Raw genomic sequence first — 20718 nt, forward strand, 5'->3', positions numbered from 1 at the left:
TAAAAATCACACCTACTCCTCCTCCCCTATCCCTCATTCTGGGTTTATGACATACTTTATAACCAGGCAGACATGCCAATCCTGGTTCTAAGTGACAATCTTGTCCATGTTTCTGTCATAAATAAAATATCCAATTCATGGGATTCCAGAGTCAGCCGAATCTCCACTCAGTGCTTGGGCAGGGATCTTACATTTAATGAGCCACGTGTAAGGTGATCTTGTTTTACAAAGTCTGATATGGGGATTGCAATTTCCTCAATTTTAAACTCAACCTTCCCCTTTCCAGTCTCACCTATATTGCGAAGTTCAATGTTCGAGTAACTTAGAAGACGACCGATTACGTTACTTTCCCGAGACGGTCGCAAGCGGGCAGCATGGGTGGCGCAGACGGGCTTGCCTTAAGCGCACCAGTGGTGCGCCTGCTGCATGCGTCCACGCCAGCGTGCCCCTCTGTAGCTTTGGCTCAAGAAAGACTGTACCGCTTACCTCAAAGATGGCGGGTTCGCTCTAACTGACGGACACCGCGAGGCTAGTACAGGAAATTGATCAGGTCAGATGGTGAGTAAACACAATTAAGAACACAGTTTTAAAATTCTAAAAATATCTGACAGTTAAAATGAGTACTGAGCCATGTGCAAAGACGCAAGTGCAAATTCAATCACAGTTCCCCGTGTATCACACGTCCTGTCTATACCACATATGTTTGCTTATCTCGCGCTGCGCGTCCACGCCACCATGCCCCTTTGTAGCTTTGGCCCAAGAAAGACTGTACCGCTAACCTCAAAGATGGCGGGTCCGCTCTAACTGACGGACACTGCGAGGCTAGTACAGGAATTTGATACGGTCAGATGGTGAGTAAACACAATTAGGAACACAGTTTTAAAATTCTAAAAATATCTGGCAGTTAAAATGACTACTGAGCCATGTGCAAAGACGCAAGTGCAAATTCAATTACAGTTCCCCGTATATCACACGACCCGTCCCGTACCATATTTTGGTGCAGAACAAAGTAAAGAGTCGACATGACACACATCCCTGTGTGCCATGCCTACAACCCACCACCTATGGCATAGGTCATCCACCCCTCTAGCCGGGTTCACTGTGCCACAGGTGAAGGTACAGGTGCATGAGCCCTGTACCCCTACAGTGTCCAAGTCCAATCTTTGACATTGTAAGTGCAATGCTGCCATAAAAAGTATGTGGCATGGGAGTTTGTCATTACGAACTTCACAGCACCGTAATGGCTTTACTGAAAACTGGGAAGTTTGATATCAAACGTCTCAGCACATTAAACCCACACTGATGCCAGTGTGGGATTTAATGAAAGATGCACTCAGAGGTCATCTTAGAGATGCCCCCTGAAAAACGACATGACTCTGGTGTCCTGGCTGAGTGGCTGCTCGCCTGCTGCCACCGCCAGACATGTTTCTGGACCCTTGGGTTGAGAGCCTGCCGCTCTCGGGATCCTGAAACAAAGCACATTCTGGATCAAGGTGCCAAGCCTCCTCCCCCAGTATGGGCAGGGTTCATGAAGGGGAAGCTTCAAAGGCTTGCCACTTTTGTAAGCTGATCCAGCCATTTGCTGCTCCCAGCAACTCTCCCCCACCGGTTCTGAACACCCAAGTTGGACTGGAGAAACGGCAGGAAAACCTAGATGGGAGGAGAGGTGTGTCTACCTTTGCCAAACCCACCCCTCAGTTGGGGGAGGCGAGGTGAAGCACAACTCTCAATCCCTGCCATCTTGAAGATGGGGGGACCCAGCCAACCATAGTGAGGCGTATGCCCCCCTCCCACTGGAGGGTGGCATAATAGGGGGTGTACCCACCCCAAGGAAGGGACCTGTAGGTCCCAACCTTTATCTACCTGAAACGCCCCAAAATGTAGTATTTAGGGGCAACCCTGACCTTTGCCTTCTCAGACTAGAAGATGTTAGAAGAAGAAGGACCAAAGAGCTGTGCTGAAAGAAGAGGAGGAGGACACCAACTGTTTAGCCCCAGCCTTACCGCCTGTCCCAACTGTGACCGGCTCCAGCGAAATCCCGGTGTGTCCTGCAACCAGCATTCCCTGCCTTACCCAGCCAGACTTTGTCTCCTGTGTGCACCAGATTTGCTCAGCAACAGACTCTGGCCAAATCTGCGAGTCTCTATCCGTCGCCCACGGCCCGAGTTCGAGTGGCCTAACACCACAAGGAGGTCTCCCCGGGGATCCTAACCTGGGATCTGTGATCCCTGACCTGACTTGGGTCTCCCGACGCCACCTGCAGCCCCTTTCTCGAGGATCCCCACCCCCCGACCGGAGCCGGTAAGAAGAATCCGATGCCAAAAGACACCACAGCAGCCGACGCCCCACAGCCTTGGGTGGCCCAACCGACTGGGTCCTGGCCTCCTACGACATCCTAACTTACCTCTCCAACTGGTAGTCGCCTCCAGAAGATTTTCGTGTCTGAGCCTGCAGTATTTGTTCAAACCGGAGAATCTCTATTGAAAGTGTAACAGGGCACCCAACGCCAAAACAGCACCCTGCACCCGGCTGCCCTAGTGCCGTTGTTGGTGTACCTTGTGTGCTAACTTGAACCCCCCTTTGCCCTGAGCTTAACTCCAGGAGCTTTGCTTCCTCAACCTTGTGGCCTGCTCGTGAGCAGCCACCAACTAGAGGCCCCCAATCCCCTATTGGATAGCATTGGGCCTCACCACTCTGCACCGGCCGCCCTATTGCCACTGAGGGTGCTTTGAGAGTGCATCCTTGACCCTGGGAAGTAACCTTGTTCTAACTCAAGAAACTCACCCCTCAAGACCGTTTACTTACCTGAAAAATGATGACCCTATTTTCCTCTATAGGATTGCATTGACTGTTTTCCTCTGAAATAAAAGTTGGAAGGTGTTTTGTATGGGAACCTAAGAAACTGTATTTTGAGAAAAACTGTTTTGCTTACCTTTTATCTAGGAAATGTCCCAATCTGATATCCAGGCAGATCACACAGAGTAAATAATTTATCGGAAAAGTAACTTAAAATGTAATCATACAGTACCTACAAAGTAACTGAAAAGTAATCTCAATTTTTTCTAAATAATTGACCTACCTGTGTACAAAACAAGTACATACAACTGCATTAAACTGTATTGTTTTTGCAAAGTATTATTTCACTTACCTGCACCAGGCCTGGCTTTGTTCCAGAAATAAAATACAACTCAATAATATTTTCATACATAAATTGGTCAGAGTTCAGTCTTTGAGTGTGTGACATTATTTCTTGCCTGAGTGTGTAGAATAAATACTTAAGACTACCCTCTGATAAAGCCTTGCTGCTTGCCCACACTACCACAAATAGAGAGTAAGGTATCATCTACTTTAGCCTCTGCCTACCTTGGGGATCCACTGGACTCTGTGCACACTATACCTTACTTAGGTATAGTATATACAGAGCCAGCTTCCTACAGTTGGTGAGCTACAAGCCCTGTCTGTCTAGCTGCTGTATATCACGTTCTTTCCAGGTAAGCGGGAACTTAGAACTAAAGCAACATTCGTACCAAAGGTCGTCACACCCTTTCATATATGATAGTCTAACACCCTGCCAGCATTCTTATTATTTTTTGTAAACTTTTTAATAAAGTTATTAATGCAACAATACAGATCTGCATACAGTATTATACAGTCTCAATATTATTTCTATACAGTCAACTGTTACACATTTCCGCCTTAATACACAGTTAAGTCCATACCTCAACAAGTCCTCACCCGAGTCACTATCCTCTTCTGGGGGGGAGCAAATATTCCCTCTGTACATGTTCCACTTTTCCCACACCTTAACCCATTTGCGAGGGCATTTCCTATGTATAAATGTGGCCTTCTCTGCAACCATGACCATATCCATGTCCCTACTTCATTGTTTTATTGTTGGTACTGTTCCCACTCCCCATTTTTGCGCTATGTTCCGCTTAGCTATTGTCATGCCAGTCGTGGCCCAGAGGCGTTCAGGGTGTGTAAGATCTGTTGGGCCCCATATATTAAGGATACAACATTGGGACTCAGGTGGAACCCGTTTCTCGGTAACATCTGTTCTGTAGTAGGGGATCTCTGTGTATAGTCATAATCTAGTGAATAGTCCCGCCCATGTGCGTGGACCCCGGAGCAATAAAAAATAATCTCTAAAAGGTGACAAATCATGCAGACCTGCATACACCTATAAGAGAGAATTTAATTTAAAGACAGATAATGCAGCCTATACCCACAGGCTACATTGTCCAGTACTTCAACTAGAATTCCACCAACATCCACAAACAGCACTGCCTGTCTAGTTTTTCTCCCCATAGGAAAAAACCCTGCCTCTACCAGCAAAAGCCTCTGGAATGATAGAGAGGAAGGAGTGGACAGACAAGCCCCATAGGCTGCCATTATGTGGCTTAAAACAGGATACTGTGCCTTTAAGAATACTTTCCAGGTTTCCAGAACTTTCCCCAGTATCCCAGAATGCCCAGCAGGTCCCATTTACTTTCAGTTCTTTTTTCCGGCTCCTGCTAGCAGGACCCTGGAGCATTGAGCTCTCCCCTTTTCAAGGTTTTTTTTTGAGATTTTGTCAATTTTTGTCACTTTTTCAAGTGCTTAGTAGCTGGTACTGTCAACATGCCTGGCTTGTTCGACAAGTGCCCGGAATGTGGTAGAAAGAAGGCTAAAACTGATCCACACGAGGTGTGTATAGGTTGCCTTCCCCAGTCCCACGTGCCTGAAAACTGTACCATCTGCCACTCGTTCTCAGCCAGGACCCTGAGGGACAGGATGAAAATCAGGCTTCAAGTTCCGGAGGAGAGAAGACTGAAGGCACCAGGTGGGTCTGGAGGGGCTGATTTGCCCCATACTGAGGCCGCTCCCACTCCCCGTTGACGTCGAGGGCGGCGACGTCGAGGAGGATGACCACCGTCTGTTCGCCGTCTCCCCAGGGCTCTGGGGAGAAGCGGCGTCGACGATCGACGTCGAGGGACCTGAATAGGCCGCCGTCGACTACATCGGCATCGTCGGCGACAACGCCGTCGTCGGCGCCGTCCAGCAGTCGGCGTCGAAATCGGGCCCGGCGTCGGCGCTCGCCGTCGAGGGGAGATCGCCGTTGGCCGTCGATGAAGAGGAGACGGTCGACATCGCCGCCGAAGAGGAGATCGACGTCGAGACGCTCGAGGTCGAGGAGATCGCCGTCGCCGTCGAGCCACAGGTCGCCGTCGAGGCGAAGGTCGCCGTCGCGGCGAAGGTCGCCGTCGTGGCGGAGGTCGCCGTCGAGGCGGAGGTCGCCGTCGAGGCGAAGATCGACGTCGAGGCGAAGATCGACGTCGAGGCGAAGATCGACGTCGAGGAAGAGAGAGTCACCGGAATCGGTGTACTCTGGTGTATACGCCCCCTCAGATGCCTCCGTCACCGCCTCCTCTCCCACCTCCGCCGACTCCTCCGCCACCACCAACGCCACCTCCTCCACCTCCACCACCTCCACCGCCTCCACAACCGCGGACACTGCCTCCGCCGCCCCCACCTCGGTCGCTGCCACGCACTCCGGTGGGACCGCCGCCGGTTCCCCCGCGGTCGGTTTCCCTTCCGAGGTACCCGACTCCGCCGCAGGGGACCCCGAAGCCACGACGCCCGCGTTCGCCGGGACCGGCTAGACCGGCGGACAGGCCGAAGCCGAAGAGGTCACGCTCCCGCTCTCACAGGAGGAGAAGGTCACGGAGCCGTGGACGGTCATCGTCGGCCTCCGGACGACGCCGTAGGAGGCACAGGTCCAGGTCACACACGCGCTCCTCGACCAGAGACTTTTCCCCGACGCTGTCTGACTCACCGGGGACTAGGGTGTCGCCGGTGGACGATTTGGTCTCTTTCCAAGAGGTGCTGTTGAGAGGGGCAGCAAAGTTGGGTATCACGGTGACGGTTCCAACACCCACGACGTCCGTGATATTCGAGACACTTCATAAGAAACATCTGTCTCGCCCTCTACTGCCTCTTGTACCAGGACTGGTGGAACCCGCGTTGGAGCTGTTCCTAACTCCCGCGATGACGAAGGCCGCCCCCTCCAGGCTCATGAAAAAGTATAGGGCCCCGGAGTCGGACCCTACCATTTTGAGAGTGGACCCGAAGCCGGATTCGGTCATCATGACGGCGGCGAGGAAACAACATGCGACCGCGCCTTCGTCGACGGTCCCGCCGGACAAGGAAAGCCGCTGGCTGGACTCTGCGGGCAGGAAGGTGTGTGGGACCGCCGCCACTACCATGAAGGCGGCGAGTGCAGGGGCTTTGTTGGGCCGTTACGACCGGGCCCTGTGGGAGTCCCTGCAGCAGTATGCGGACCTACTGCCCCGGGACAAGAAGGAGGACTTCCTGGAGACAGTGCGCGAAGGCATGCTAGTTTCTAACCAGGTGATCGGCGCAGCGGCGGATGTATCCTTGCTGGCCGCCCACGCTTACTGCCATGGCGTTCACCAGAGGTGGCATTCGTGGCTGCGTCTGACGTCCCTCAAGCCAGAGGCGCAGCAAAGAGTGGCCAACCTGCCCTTCTCGGGGGAAACCCTGTTCGGGAAACATGCGGACGATGATATGGCCCACATGAAGGCGGAGGCGGAAACCCTGACGGCCGTTGGGTTGGAGAAGGCCGAGAAGAAGAAGCGCCCGTTCCAGCGGCGGTTCGGGTCTTCGGGCAGAGGGCGTGGGCAGGGTTCGGGACAGCAGCAGCAGCAACAACAGCAGCAGTTCCGCAAGCCCTTCCAGAAGCGCCAGAGGGGTAGAGGAGGCCAGCAGGCTACTACCACTACCAAGGGCCCGGCCGGGTCTCGGCCCTGAGCGGCTACTTCCCTCTCAACCGTTACCCACTCCAGTGGGGGGAAGCATTCAATTTTTTCCGGCAGAGTGGAGAAAAAAGTACTCAGGACAAGTGGGTGCTGAATATTGTTTGCAATGGATACAGTCTTCGGTTTATCAGCCCGCCTCCAGCGATTCCGCCGGTCAGCTCTCGATTCCAGCTGAGAGAGCTCCAGGCGGAGGCAGACATCTTGTTGAGAAAAAAGGCGGTAGAAGAGGTACCTCTGTCTCAAAGGGGAAGAGGTCTGTACTCTCGGTTCTTCCTCGTTCGCAAGAAGGACAAGAACGAGTTCAGGCCCATTCTGGATTTGCGACAGGCAAACAAATGGATTCGCAGAGAGAAGTTCCGCATGCTATCGTTGCACCAGATTTACCCTCAACTGCAACGGGGAGACTGGCTCTGTGCCATAGATCTACAGGATGCGTACTTCCATGTGCCCATAGCGAGGAAGCACAGGAAGTTCCTGCGATTCCAAGTCGGCGCCAATCACTATCAATACACAGTACTGCCATTCGGGCTAAAGTCTGCTCCCAGGACCTTCTCGAAGTGCATGGCGGTGGTGGCGGCACACCTGCGGAGGAACAAGGTGTTTGTCTACCCGTATCTGGACGATTGGCTGATCAAGGCGTCATCCTTCTCGGAAGCACAAGATCACTTCCGATGGACGTGCGCTCTCTTACACAAGCTGGGGTTACACGTCAACATGTCCAAATCGGTCACGACTCCGGTTCAGTGCATACAGTACCTGGGGGCCTCCATCGATACGCGGTCAGCAAGCGTGTCTCCTTCGGAGGAGAGACGGTTATCACTCCTTCGGAAGGCTCAGGACCTCAGGACTGCTCCATCGACGACAGTGAGGAAGGTGTCTTCTCTACTGGGATCGATGGCCTCCTGTATCTTCCTCACGCCTCACGCACGGCTACACATGAGACCACTGCAGGAGTGCTTGGAGGATCAGTGGGATCAGAGGACAGGCTCTTGGGACGACAAGATACGACTGTCGCTGCATGCTCTTCAATCTCTGAAGTGGTGGTGTTCGGCGGAAAACCTCCTCAAGGGGGTTCCCTTCCACAAGGACATTCCCACGACGAGTGTAGTGACGGATGCTTCTCTCCAGGGCTGGGGAGCGCATTCCGGGGACTTGCAGATTCAAGGAAAGTGGTCTCCTCTGGAATCGACGTACCACATCAATTTCCTGGAACTCAGATCTGTCTTCCTGGCACTGAAGGCCTTCCTTCCGTCCTTCCAGACCAACTCGCTGCTGATACAGACGGACAATACAACCACGATGTATTACCTCAACAAGCAGGGGGGGTCGAGATCGCGCACTCTGTCGCAGGAGGCGCAGGCGATCTGGCGCTGGCTGCTGGCCCGAGGACTGACGATTACGGCCACGCATCTGCCAGGGGTGCAGAATGCTCAGGCGGACGCCTTGAGCAGGCTGATTCAGGAAAACCACGAATGGGTCATAAACGACGAAGTAGTAGGAGAAGTCTTCGCAAGGTGGGGGACTCCAGACGTAGATCTGTTCGCCACCGCCGAAAACAGCAAATGCCGAGACTTCGCATCCAGGTACTACCAGCGGGGGACGCTGGGGAATGCGCTATGGATCGATTGGTCGAACAGCTTTCTGTACGCTTTTCCACCCATTCCCCTGATTCCGGCAGTGCTCATCAAGCTGTCCCAGTCCAGGGCGCGGATGATCCTGATCGCCCCGGAGTGGCTCAGGCAGTGGTGGTTCACGGACCTACTTCACCGGTCTCTCCTTCCTCACATGCGGTTGCCGTGCAGGCCGGACCTTCTCACGAAGTTCGGGGGGCGGATGGTGCACCCCAACCTCTCGTCTTTGAGTTTGGCGGCATGGCTCCTGAAATAGTGCAATATGGCCATCTTAATCTACCAGACGATTGTATGGACATACTGAAGGAGTCTAAACGACCTTCCACTAGGACATCCTATGCTTACAAGTGGAAGAGGTTCTGTATCTGGTGTAAGTCCAAGAACTTTGATCCGACGACATGTAAGGAAGATGTCATCTTTCCGTACCTTTTACATCTGGCGCAGTCTGGCCTTAATTTCCATTCCATTAAGGTTCATCTGGCTGCTTTGACTTCTTACAGGAAATGCCCTTCACAGACTTCCTTCTTTCAGATCCCTGTGGTCAAGGATTTTTTGGAAGGCTTGAAGAAAGTGTTTCTTCCCGTCAGACTTCCCTCGCCTTCCTGGGACTTGAATGTGGTGCTGTCCAGACTGATGAAGGAGCCTTTTGAACCCATTCACAAGGCTTAGTTGCAGCACCTACCCTGGAAGGCGGCGTTCCTAGTGGCCATTACATCGGCCCGCAGGGTGAGTGAACTTCAGGCATTATGTTGTCAAGAACCTTATACTGTATTTCATGCTGCTAAGGTTGTGATGCGTACTCACCCTAAATTTCTTCCTAAGGTTATCTCTGACTTTCATGTCAACCAGACTATAACTTTACCTACGTTCTTTCAGAATCCCTCTTCGCCAGCGGAAAGGTCTCTCCATTCCCTGGATGTTCGGAGGGTGTTGAAATTTTATCTGGATAAGACCAAGGATATTCGTAGGTCTGACCAATTGTTTGTTAATTATGGCTCAGTCAGGACTGGTCTTGCGACCTCTAAGCAGTCCATTTCTTGGTGGATTGTGTCCTGCATACAATTGTGTTATCAAAAGGCTAATAAGACCTTAGGGGGTAAACCTAAGGCTCATTCCACCAGGGGCAAAGCTGCCACGACGGCTTTGCTGCGTAATGTTCCGATTGCGGAAATCTGCAAGGCGGCCACTTTGAAGTCGGTCCATACCTTTGCTGCACATTACTGTCTGGACACGGATGCCAGGGCAGATGCGCAGGTTGGGCAGGCTTCGCTGCGAAATCTGTTCGCACAGTAGTGGTAGTGTCTTGTGGTTTCTCCACCGCTTTTGTTGTGTGGGGATGGGCTTGCCATTCTATTCACTAGATTATGACTATACACAGAGATCCCCTACTACAGAAGGAGTAGTTTCTTTTCTGTAACTCCAGTTCTGTAGTAGGGGTATCTCTGTTATAGTCATAAGCGCCCGCCCTCCTCCCCGGTGGAGAGATACTTATTCATTTGTAGAATGCTACAGGTCTGGCGTGCTACGCCTTCAAAAAGAACTGAAAGTAAATGGGACCTGCTGGGCATTCTGGGATACTGGGGAAAGTTCTGGAAACCTGGAAAGTATTCTTAAAGGCACAGTATCCTGTTTTAAGCCACATAATGGCAGCCTATGGGGCTTGTCTGTCCACTCCTTCCTCTCTATCATTCCAGAGGCTTTTGCTGGTAGAGGCAGGGTTTTTTCCTATGGGGAGAAAAACTAGACAGGCAGTGCTGTTTGTGGATGTTGGTGTAATTCTAGTTGAAGTACTGGACAGTGTAGCCTGTGGGTATAGGCTGCATTATCTGTCTTTAAATTAAATTCTCTCTTAAAGGTGTATGCAGGTCTGCATGATTTGTCACCTTTTAGAGATTATTTTGTATTGCTCCGGGGTCCACGCACATGGGCGGGACTATTCACTAGATTATGACTATAACAGAGATACCCCTACTACAGAACTGGAGTTACAGAAAAGAAACTACTCCTTATTACTCTTACCACTTCTTCCCAGTATGGCGCAAGTTTGGGGCAGTCCCATATGGTGTGATAATAGGTGCCTATGTCGCCGCAGAGGCGTAGACAGCTTGGGTCAGGGGCCCTTCCCATCTTGTGTAATACCATCCGTGTGTAATAGGTCCTGTGTAATATTTTAAACTGCACCAGTCGTAGTCTGGAGGAGATTGCTACTTCTTTGGGCGAGGCTATCGCATTGTGCAAGTCAGGATCGTCCATATCTCCAACTTCAGACTGCCAAAGTTCCCTAAGTCGAGCAAGTGGGTCCGGTCGGTTGTTAATGATTTTTTTATATGTCAGTGAGGTTGCTCTTTTGTGGAGATAGTCGGTGAGTAATCGGTCCTCTAAGGGGGAGAATTCCGTCCATCACCACCCCCTTTTGTACCGCTTTGTTCGCCATAAGTTGGCAGGGTATGCTCAGACGTGAGTCCCTTGCTCACTTTGCCACTGGATTCAAGCAAGCCTGGCTGAAGACGGCTGAAATGCCAGAAACCGGTCCTAGGAAGCTTGTTTCCGGTCCAGGGAAGGTATGGCTTGGCAGTTCGGGCTGGACTGTTCCCATGAGGCACAGGGTCAGACTGATTTGCATATGGCCATGTCTGAACTGGGGTGGCAGAGTGGGCTAAAGAACGGTGATGGATCAAACCCAGATCTGTTGACTGGGTGTGAGTATTTGATTGATTCTGATGCTCCGTCCATCACCACCCCCTTTTGTACCGCTTTGTTCGCCATAAGTTGGCAGGGTATGCTCAGACGTGAGTCCCTTGCTCACTTTGCCACTGGATTCAAGCAAGCCTGGCTGAAGACGGCTGAAATGCCAGAAACCGGTCCTAGGAAGCTTGTTTCCGGTCCAGGGAAGGTATGGCTTGGCAGTTCGGGCTGGACTGTTCCCATGAGGCACAGGGTCAGACTGATTTGCATATGGCCATGTCTGAACTGGGGTGGCAGAGTGGGCTAAAGAACGGTGATGGATCAAACCCAGATCTGTTGACTGGGTGTGAGTGTTTGATTGGTTCTGATGCTCCGTCCATCACCACCCCCTTTTGTACCGCTTTGTTCGCCATAAGTTGGCAGGGTATGCTCAGACGTGAGTCCCTTGCTCACTTTGCCACTGGATTCAAGCAAGCCTGGCTGAAGACGGCTGAAATGCCAGAAACCGGTCCTAGGAAGCTTGTTTCCGGTCCAGGGAAGGTATGGCTTGGCAGTTCGGGCTGGACTGTTCCCATGAGGCACAGGGTCAGACTGATTTGCATATGGCCATGTCTGAACTGGGGTGGCAGAGTGGGCTAAAGAACGGTGATGGATCAAACCCAGATCTGTTGACTGGGTGTGAGTATTTGATTGGTTCTGATGCTCCGTCCATCACCACCCCCTTTTGTACCGCTTTGTTCGCCATAAGTTGGCAGGGTATGCTCAGACGTGAGTCCCTTGCTCACTTTGCCACTGGATTCAAGCAAGCCTGGCTGAAGACGGCTGAAATGCCAGAAACCGGTCCTAGGAAGCTTGTTTCCGGTCCAGGGAAGGTATGGCTTGGCAGTTCGGGCTGGACTGTTCCCATGAGGCACAGGGTCAGACTGATTTGCATATGGCCATGTCTGAACTGGGGTGGCAGAGTGGGCTAAAGAACGGTGATGGATCAAACCCAGATCTGTTGACTGGGTGTGAGTATTTGATTGGTTCTGATGCTCCGTCCATCACCACCCCCTTTTGTACCGCTTTGTTCGCCATAAGTTGGCAGGGTATGCTCAGACGTGAGTCCCTTGCTCACTTTGCCACTGGATTCAAGCAAGCCTGGCTGAAGACGGCTGAAATGCCAGAAACCGGTCCTAGGAAGCTTGTTTCCGGTCCAGGGAAGGTATGGCTTGGCAGTTCGGGCTGGACTGTTCCCATGAGGCACAGGGTCAGACTGATTTGCATATGGCCATGTCTGAACTGGGGTGGCAGAGTGGGCTAAAGAACGGTGATGGATCAAACCCAGATCTGTTGACTGGGTGTGAGTATTTGATTGGTTCTGATGCTCCGTCCATCACCACCCCCTTTTGTACCGCTCCGTTGTGGGGAGGGCTGTTTCAATCGCATGTCTAATCTGCAAATACCTGAACCGTTCGCTTGGAGCCATTAAGTACTGTTCTTGCTGGTGAGTGAAACTGACGACTTTCCCGTTATGCCAAAGATCCCCCAGTGGGATATGCCGATCAGATCCCACTTTTGAAACCCTTTACTATTGCCTAGCGTTCCAAGTTTGCGTGTGTCCCACAAGAGTGTGTGTTTCGTAAGTTTGTCAGTCCATCCCAAGTGTCTGTTCACTGTGTTCCATATGCGCATGGTGTGCGATGCTGGGCCTATAAGGTTACGGGTTTTCTGAGTGTTATAGAGCGCTTTATTGATACCGCCTTTCCCTAAAGTCATTCTGTCCAGGTGGTAGGCTGGGTCTATATCTGGCACATGAAGCCATTGATTAATAACTGTAAGTTGTGAGGCCCAGTAGTATGCTTTGACATCAGGAAGGTCTATCCCACCATCATACCAGCTCCTCACCAAATTAGCCGTTGCCACTCTTGCCGGTTTATTGTCCCATAGGAGAGCCGCCACCTCCGAGTTAACAGCCTTAAAATACGAGTCAGGAACTGGGTAAGGGGTGTTATGCAGGACATATGAAAATCTAGGGAGGGTCATCATTTTAAAAAGAGCCGCTCTACCTAGCAGGGTGAGTGGAAGTGCCTTCCAATGCCGAATATGACGTTTTAATTGTTGCAGTGGGGCTTGTAAATTGAGTGTGAGGAATGTGTCGCTGTTTGCGGTTACGTATATACAAAGATACTTAAAACTGTCCGTGGCTATTTGGACCTTGTAATCTCGCGGGATACGTGGGGGTAGTCCATATAGTATGTAGAGCACTAACTTATCCCAATTGATAGTATGTCCGGAGACGGAGCCATACACCTCACAGATATTAAGTATCGCCTTCCGTGACCTCGTAGGCGATACGGTAACATCTGTTATTACTCTTACCACTTCTTCCCAGTATGGCGCAAGTTTGGGGCAGTCCCATATGGTGTGATAATAGGTACCTATGTCGCCGCAGAGGCGCAGACAGCTTGGGTCAGGGGCCCTCCCCATCTTGTGTAATACCATCCGTGTGTAATACGTCCGCGTATAGCGAGATACGATCTTCCTATTCCTCCCTCCATTTTAGACCGCGAACCATGGGGTCCCATCTAATCCACGCCGCCAGTGGTTCTAGAACCAATGCAAATAATATGGGCGACAATGGGCAGCCCTTTCTCGTTCCTTTGCCTAGGGTAAACTCCCTTGATATGTGACCATTAGCGACTACGTGTGCTACCGGATCAGTATAAAGTAAACGTACCCATTCCTGCCAGCATTCTTTGTCTCACCTCATCTATCTAAAGAGGAAGATAGACTCCATTGCCTTTATCACAAGATAGCACTGGGCTTCTACATCAGTTGGATCAAGAAACATTTGGTGGACAATCAGCTCTTTAAGTGTCTCTGGGGCAAAACAGGGCAAAGCTGTGAAGAAAAGAACTATTATCACATGGACTGTCTTATGAATTAAGCTTTGTTTTAGGCTGATCAAGAAGCAGCTTCCAGAAGGGCTTTGTGATCATTAATCCAAAGCAAAGGCTACTAACACTGGCTCGTGATGTGCCAGTCTTGGACATCTGCCAAGCTGCTATGTGGGTGCCAGTTTACATGTTCAGGAAACGGTACTACCTGGATAACCAGGTCCGGTGGGAGGGGCATTTCATCCAGTCTATTCTGCATGATTTACTGGTCTGAGTAATTCCACAGACCCACCAGTTGAGGAGAGGTTGCTTGACTAGCTGACCACAAGTTGAAGAATATGTGGTGAGAAGTATCTATCCGCAGAAAAACTTACTTACTATTAGTAATACTCTAAATGTAGCGTCTGTTGGCTGCAGATACACATGCTATGCACAGTCCTGCCATCTAGTGTTGGGTTTGGACTATGCTATTTGTTTTGCTCTTGAAAGGCTTTTATGGTTGATGTGCTTCGTAATGCCTTCTCCTCGAGGCAATGTGCATGTTCAGCTGCTCCTTTGCTAGATAATTGTTTTCTGCCACTGGGCCCAGGTGGACTACGTTTTCGGTGCCCATGCTGCCTACAGACGGCTAACGGCTACAACATATCGCAAATCGACAACAGAAACATACACATTGCTCCTGCAATAGTTGGAACTGTGTAAGAGACAATCAGAAGGACAGATTCAGCCTACTTTGACATCAACCCCTTCCACAGTCCTGTTGAGAATGTTCGTCTCTGGGTAGTGGAGGCTAAAAAGGACGGTGTTTTTAGAAAGGGCCTTCGGTGCGGGGCCAAATATGCTGACTCTGACACCCACGGTGTGTGCAACCTATTTCTGCTGCTGGAGCACAAATAACAGTACTGTGCCGCATGCAGCTTATTCAGAAACAAAAAGACACAGAGAAGCAGGCAGGATCGTAGACTAGCTCATAACATTTAGATGGCAGCGGAGGCCGAGTCCTCTTCTCCCCCAAGAAGAAGCCCACCAGCTTCACACTAGCGATGGTGAGGTGGATGCAGATGTCACAGCTGGACAGGGATACGTCCTCGCCTGCCCTCAGTATGTCGCCTCCGATGAGTCCAGTGGGGGAGAGTAGTCGGATGTGCAGGTCCAGACCAGTATGCATCAGGCTCCGCTGCCAGGGTCGAGCCCCAGAATGAAGATGACAACAAGGTCCGTGAATTCAATTGACCCACCCTATTCAAAGAATATACCAGATAAAGCTACCCCTCAATGTCAAGTTACACTACAGCCCTCAAGCTCTGGTGGACACCGAGACTAGCCTCGGAGCCGAGACCGGACGAAAACATTCTTGATCCCGACCGGCCGACAAGGCCTAAGCAGAGGCATGGAGCTGACACCAGGGCGATATCGATGCCGAAACCCCATCAACTTTGGCACTCACATTGGCGCCAGCAAAACACCTGTGTCATGCTTTGACGCTGGACAAGCATTCGGGCCGAATAAGTGATTGATGTCAACCCATATGGAATCGATATCCTCCTCAACTCCGACAAAGGCGTAAGACTTTGGTCACCATTTGACGCCAAACAAAAACCTCGGCTCCTACAACACCAAAGACTAAGATACCTTCCTTTTCAACAACAACAGTGCCAGAGAAACATACAGAGATACTACAAAAAGCTATAGAAAGAAGGCAATGTTTTTGAAGGCCTTCATGAATTCATGCAGAAACCGCTTCAAAAAGAAACTTCAAAGCGACAAGGTCAAGACTTGGTTGTTCCACAGCCACTACTTTAAAGAGTGGCAACAGAGCATAGAGCCACAAGCCCGATGCCACTAAGTTACCCAGTATCACCACACACGGTCACCTTCGCTGATTCAAGAAGCAGAGGGAGCAGAGAGCCCTCAGCATGAAGCTTATTACCCCACTCACAGGGAGCCACACAACAAAGCCCAGACCCAGGGGATGACTACAATGTGATCCTTCCAGATATGGACATAGAACCCAATACAAATAAATGAAGAAATTAAGGAAATGGGAGAAAAATATATCGGAGACTAACTAAAATTCCAGACCAGAAAGATTGTGTTGGTCGCGGTCAATCATTTTTACACTCCTTGATTCCGGAATACTTTATTGTGATCTTTCTAATACCCTCTCACTGATTCACTCTATTGAATCTTGTTCAGGTATGTTGAAAATTCAACAAGTGTAATAAAATATGTTAGACATATTGATGAGAAAAAGTGTTGAAAGTATTTCTCTGTTAACAAATATCTGTTGCTGATACTCTTTTAGGTCAGTAAGATGCTAATATTCAAAACACAGCACTATTAACCTATTAAATCATTACCTATACTTTGAACATTACTAGGCCGTGCTAAAAAAAATAATTCCACTTAGTGACCCTGCAACAATGTATTATTCTCTCTTGCTGTTCTCTAGTAAATCCTTTCTTCATGTCTGATATCTGCTATATGTGAATCTGGCTATTTTATATGGGTGTGAGCTCAATCTGTACTCAAGTGTTTTGATGCCTCTAGCGTTCTGATACTCTTAGAAACATAGCATTTGTAGCACACGCTAGGATTGGAATTCTAGAGACGAGTCACATGCATATATTTGGGTAGCAATGATTCTGTGGGAAGGAAGATTTCTACACATTAAAACAAAGCCAGAGGAGCCGAATTTTATTATTTTTCTGCCCAGGGATAGCTAGGGCTGTGGACATGTACAACACTTCCCTGTTTAATGTTCAGTAGATTTAAAGTGTGGTCCTTTTTTTCCAATAAATGAAGTGACTTGGGATGTATAAACTTGCCTATAGTATACACCCATTTTCACATTACGATCCAGTTCTGGGTTCAAATGGTGACGGCTATTGCTGCATCTAGTCATCTAGTACATGGGCTTAGAAAAGCTTATTGTTCTTATAAAAGGGTATTTTACAGTGCTACAAGTATTCAACTTTTATCAGTTTGGAGCAATTGCAGTGAGTTTGTACGTTATTGCCCATTAGCTGCACCACACGTCTCAAATACTACTGTGTTTACTATTCACAGGTAAAGTGGCTGGAAAGAAGCGGGGCCCTACAATAAAGATTTCTGGAGTCCAGGTCAATGTAAAAGCCATTATTCAGCATGAAGAAGAGTTTGCATTGCTGAACAAATCCATTCCTGTGGACCCAGAAGAAAGAAAAAAGTATGGAAATGTTTTTCTTATTACTTTTGCATGCAAATCTGAATATGCACCCTATTTCCAGATGGACACCAGGCACAAGAGATACATTCTTGTCCTCTCGTACCTATCTCTGCCCATTCTAACTCGTGAACCATGGTCCAAGTGGGCTGTTCAACTTTCTTATCTACCTCATCTATTCCAAATTCAGTCTGCTGTTGCACTAGTTTTGCCCTGTTTCATTTTGTTCACACACAAAACATGCACACATATTCATTAGACATATGCCCAATTCCCTCTCCAAACAGTTTTACTTTTGCTATCCTCACATTATGTTGCAGATAGGAATGCAGGAGCCTGCAGTTGGTGAATATTGCTCACTAAAACAGTGGTGACATGTAGCTCACTACAGATCTCTGACAACATTACAATACACACCATAATACAGATGTTGGACTAAGGTGCCGTTCTGTTTTTTGAAGACCAGTTCGTTCCATTTGATATAAGCGTATGTCTCCAAGTAAGGGAGGTAGGTGTTGTACGGACATGCTTCTTTTTGCATGGTGGACCCACTTTTTTGGACTGATACTACTAGTTTTTTGGCTCTGAGAGTGCACTGAGGCCTGCTAACCTGCTAGCCTGTGCCCTTACCCTTAAACTGGTAGGTCGAATTGGCTGTTATCCAGTTGGCTGATCTAACTTATTCGTAAGTCTCTATCTGATAGAGACATTTAGCAGCAGATTCCTTAACTTAGAATTCCTTAACTTAGAATTATACCCAGGTGTCAGACTGGATCCGGAAAATTTTGCAGCAGCACATCTGTGCGCCGGGGGACGGCGCCACACGACCCTGCCCAGATGTCGTCCACGGACGTGACATCAGCGAGGTCATATAAGTCACTCCCGGCCTGCTGACGTCAGTTTTCTTCTTTTCCGCGTGCAACGCGGATCCGGAGTAAGTGGTTCATCTGGCCTGTTTTCGGGCCCCTTTCGACGCCTTCGCGTCTGGAACAGTGTACGATGCCTTCGGGCTTTAAAACGTGTACCTCCTGTTCGCGGTGGACCCACACCTTATCTGCATGTGGTGTCTGGGCGAACACATAGCTGACCCTCAGCTATGTGTGGGGTCTCCGGTGGGCTCGCCGGTGGGTTCGCCCCCGGTGCTGATTGAGCCCCTTGCCTCTAGGGATGATGGAGATATGGCGTTGTCAGGGCGTAGCACGGCTGGGTCCCCCTCTTTGACCCATAGCACCCCTACCGCACCGCATAGTCCAGTGTGGCTCCCTGTGGTGTCACAGGTGGTTGCTGGTTCTTGCAGCTTGGCTCCGAGCCCACCTCGGCCTTCCGGACAGGGGGCTGCATTTTCGGAGGCCGAGCCGGCGCATGTTCGGCGCCAAATTATCTACATTTATAAAGCGCGAACAATCACCCGAAAGGGTCTCTAGGCGCTGGGGGCCGTAGGGAAGATTAAGCAAGCTATTGCCCAGAGTCACATGGTGCTGGGCTAATCTGCCGCCGGCGCTGGGGATCGAACTGTGATCGCTCTGGCCGCAGCACTACACTTCTTCCCTCTGCCTCCCCAGCTCCGTCCCATACTTCAGAGTTGGAGCCTGTTGTGGTCGAGGCAGGGTTGGCGCCGTAGACTTGCCTTCCCGGCTCCAGCACCGTTCCCTTCTTCGGAGCCTATTGTGGTTGAGGTCAAGTCGGCACCGGACAAGGCTGAGTCGGCATCGGACGAGGACGTCCTGACGCCGCCCCCCACGCCGGATCATTGACTCCTCTCCGGAGGCTTCCGGGGGGCGTTCGGCGTCACCCCAACATCTTGCAACGCAGGATCCCTCATTGCCTCTCCCCCCCTCGGAATTTGTGGCTCTGGCGGATTCTCCGCCTCCTCGGGAGCCCCATCAGGACCCTCATTCGTCCATGGGGCTTCCTTCATTTGGACATTGGTCTCATCCTCCGGTCTTCGGAAACCCTCCTTGGGATGGGAGGCTCAGTTTACAGCCCTCACCCACAGATGAGTTATTGTCCCCTCCTCGGAGGGCTACCGAGGCTGGTGCGGCATTTCTAAGAGTTGTTTCCATGGCCACCCACATTCTGAGTATGCAGCCCGCTTTGGTTCCTCTGCCTGTTGACCCTCTGTTGGATGTCCTTCACCACGGTTCGGGGAATGTAGAGCCGCTTCTGCCTTTCGAAGCTTCTCTTTATGATGCCCTTCTGGGAACCTGGGCTCAGCCGGCATTGGGTGATCCGGTGGCTCGTTCTATCATGCACCGCCGCCGCCCTGCTCCAAACGATCCAGTATGCTTATTTGTTCATCCAGACGTTCAGGAGTTGGTTCTGCAAGCTGCTTTTCCTTCCTTGCCTCAGCTGCTGCTTCCTCCCTCCCGCAAGTCCAGATGGCTGGAGTCGTGGGGTCGTAATATTTTTGCCTCCACTAGCGGAGCACTTCGTTCACTCAATACAGTGTGTGTCTTGGCTCGGGCTACTTCTGCCCTTTGGGACTCTGCCGAGTCTCTTCTATCTTCCACATCTGAGGGTGCTCGTGTTGACCTCCTACGTCTTATCCGTGACGGCCGTGATCTGGCAGAATTTGCTATCCGCTCAGCCCTGGATACCTCAGATTCCTTAGGCCGTGCTATGGCTGGTTCGGTTGCACTACGACGTCATGCTTGGTTACGGGATGGCGTCTTCCCGGAGAATATCCGGGAACGCCTTGTTGACCTACCATTTGATGGGGTCCTTTTGTTTGATGCCCACGCCGATTCGGCAGTTCGGCGCCTCCTTGCGGTCTTTCGCCCTCCCCAATAGGTCTGTACTTGGCGGGTCTCACGTTGTCATATCCTGGGGTGGTTACCCTTTCATTTAAAGTCCGCCTGTTGGACTATGTGTTTTTGGGCTGGCAGTAAGCATACTGTGGTGGTGTTCCACAGGTTGTTCTGTTCTGGGACTATGGTTTACCCTAAGAGGTGTTCCCCTGTTTTTCTTGGGGATGTGATATACTCCAGGTGGGGTACCTGTCTGATATTGTGTAGCTCTGCTCTGCGCCAGGCAGCCGCGGAAGACCCCTTGGGCTCCCTAAGCCTACTGATGCTATTTGATTCCCGTTGGACGGTTTATAGTGTTGTGCCTTCTGGCACTGTCTCCTACGCGCCACAGGTCTCGCCTTGCTTGAGCCTTGCGTGTGTGCCTCATTCTCCTCTTCTAGGTTGTTTTTTCCTTGTTATATCTCTTTTCAGTGTATTTCAACACGCTTCAAAATGAAGCTGCCGCATGCCTCAGGTGCGTATATATATATATATATATATCTCTCCATCCTCCCTCCCTCCCTCCCTCGGATTGCCTGTTGGGAATCCCTTTCTACACATCTCCACCTCTCTTCGCTTCTGCGAGGTCTGGTCCTGTATCCTCGTTTTTTGGGGACAGGTTGGGTGCCTTACACTCGGCCTTGCCATCGTTCTGCACGGCGGTGTTTTTCTTACAAAGTTTAGGCTGTACTTCAGGGCATGTTCCTGCATCTT

General features: G+C 50.5%; 1 protein-coding gene across 2 annotated transcripts in view; it reads left to right on the forward strand.

Moving 5' to 3' along the window:
* The window catches only part of CHD2 (chromodomain helicase DNA binding protein 2), a 1941047-nt gene that overhangs the window by 1315936 nt on the left and 604393 nt on the right, over positions 1 to 20718 (forward strand). For both annotated transcript variants that reach the window (XM_085644496.1, XM_085644497.1), the window contains one exon: positions 17083 to 17221. In XM_085644496.1, the coding sequence (XP_085500622.1) occupies positions 17083 to 17221 (139 nt within the window). The remainder of the gene's footprint in view (positions 1 to 17082; positions 17222 to 20718) is intronic.

The sequence above is a fragment of the Triturus cristatus genome, chromosome 3_1 (assembly GCF_964204655.1).
Source record: "Triturus cristatus chromosome 3_1, aTriCri1.1, whole genome shotgun sequence".
NCBI lineage: Eukaryota > Metazoa > Chordata > Amphibia > Caudata > Salamandridae > Triturus > Triturus cristatus.